Genomic DNA, 690 nt, shown 5'->3' with positions numbered 1-690 from the left:
CCCCAAGCCCCCCGGGCGTCTCCCGCTGCCTCTGATCCTGAGCCCTGTGTTCCTGCATCAGCTCCCACTGCTGCTGGGTCCACACTGGGACTTTTCCAGTGCCTCTGGTGATGTCACCATCATTGGGGGAGGGTTTTATATTGGTTTTATATACTTATTTGTATATATTTCATTGTTTTCCCATTCACATTATTACCCTGTAATACCACTATTATTAAACCTGTTCATTTTCTTTTCCAACCTGTAAAGTCTCTCTCCCTTATCCCCTTCTGGGGAGGGGAGAGGGGTTCACATCGAGCATCTGCCCAGGATTTAGTGGCCAGCCCAGCCCTAAACCACGACAGATTTATTGGCGCCCATCGAAACCACGACCCTGAGATTGAGTCTCATGCTCTACTGACTGAGCTCCCCGGGCCTTCTTCGTAATACAAGGTCACATCCGAATCCATCGGTCCCCGGCCCCCGCACCTTGCAGATGTGGTCCCTGAGGATGGGTTGGTACTGGGAACCCCGGATCTGCCGCTGGAACCAGGACTGGGGCTCGCCGTTGTAGGAGATCTCCAAGGCGGAGGCGCCGTTCCTGACCTCAGGCAGGTCGGACATGGTGTCCCGCACCGTGATGGTGCGGAAAGGGCCCGAGTAGGTCCTGGGAGGAAGGAGGGAGCCGTGTGAGCGGCCAAAATCACAGAC

At 55.2% G+C, this 690-nt stretch overlaps 1 protein-coding gene across 1 annotated transcript in view; it reads right to left on the bottom strand.

Annotated features, from left to right (window-relative positions):
- DNMT1 (DNA (cytosine-5-)-methyltransferase 1) overlaps positions 1-646 on the bottom strand; it is a gene marked incomplete at its 5' end in the record, with an annotated part of 4,214 nt that extends 3,568 nt beyond the window's left edge. The window contains one exon of the mRNA XM_010191929.1: positions 469-646. Coding sequence (XP_010190231.1) covers positions 469-646 — 178 coding nt within the window. The remainder of the gene's footprint in view (positions 1-468) is intronic.
- Positions 647-690: the final 44 nt, after the last annotated feature.

The sequence above is a fragment of the Mesitornis unicolor genome, unplaced genomic scaffold (genome assembly GCF_000695765.1).
Source record: "Mesitornis unicolor isolate BGI_N332 unplaced genomic scaffold, ASM69576v1 scaffold22479, whole genome shotgun sequence".
Classification (NCBI taxonomy): Eukaryota; Metazoa; Chordata; class Aves; order Mesitornithiformes; family Mesitornithidae; genus Mesitornis; species Mesitornis unicolor.
This window is presented reverse-complemented; position numbering and strand designations above follow the sequence as displayed.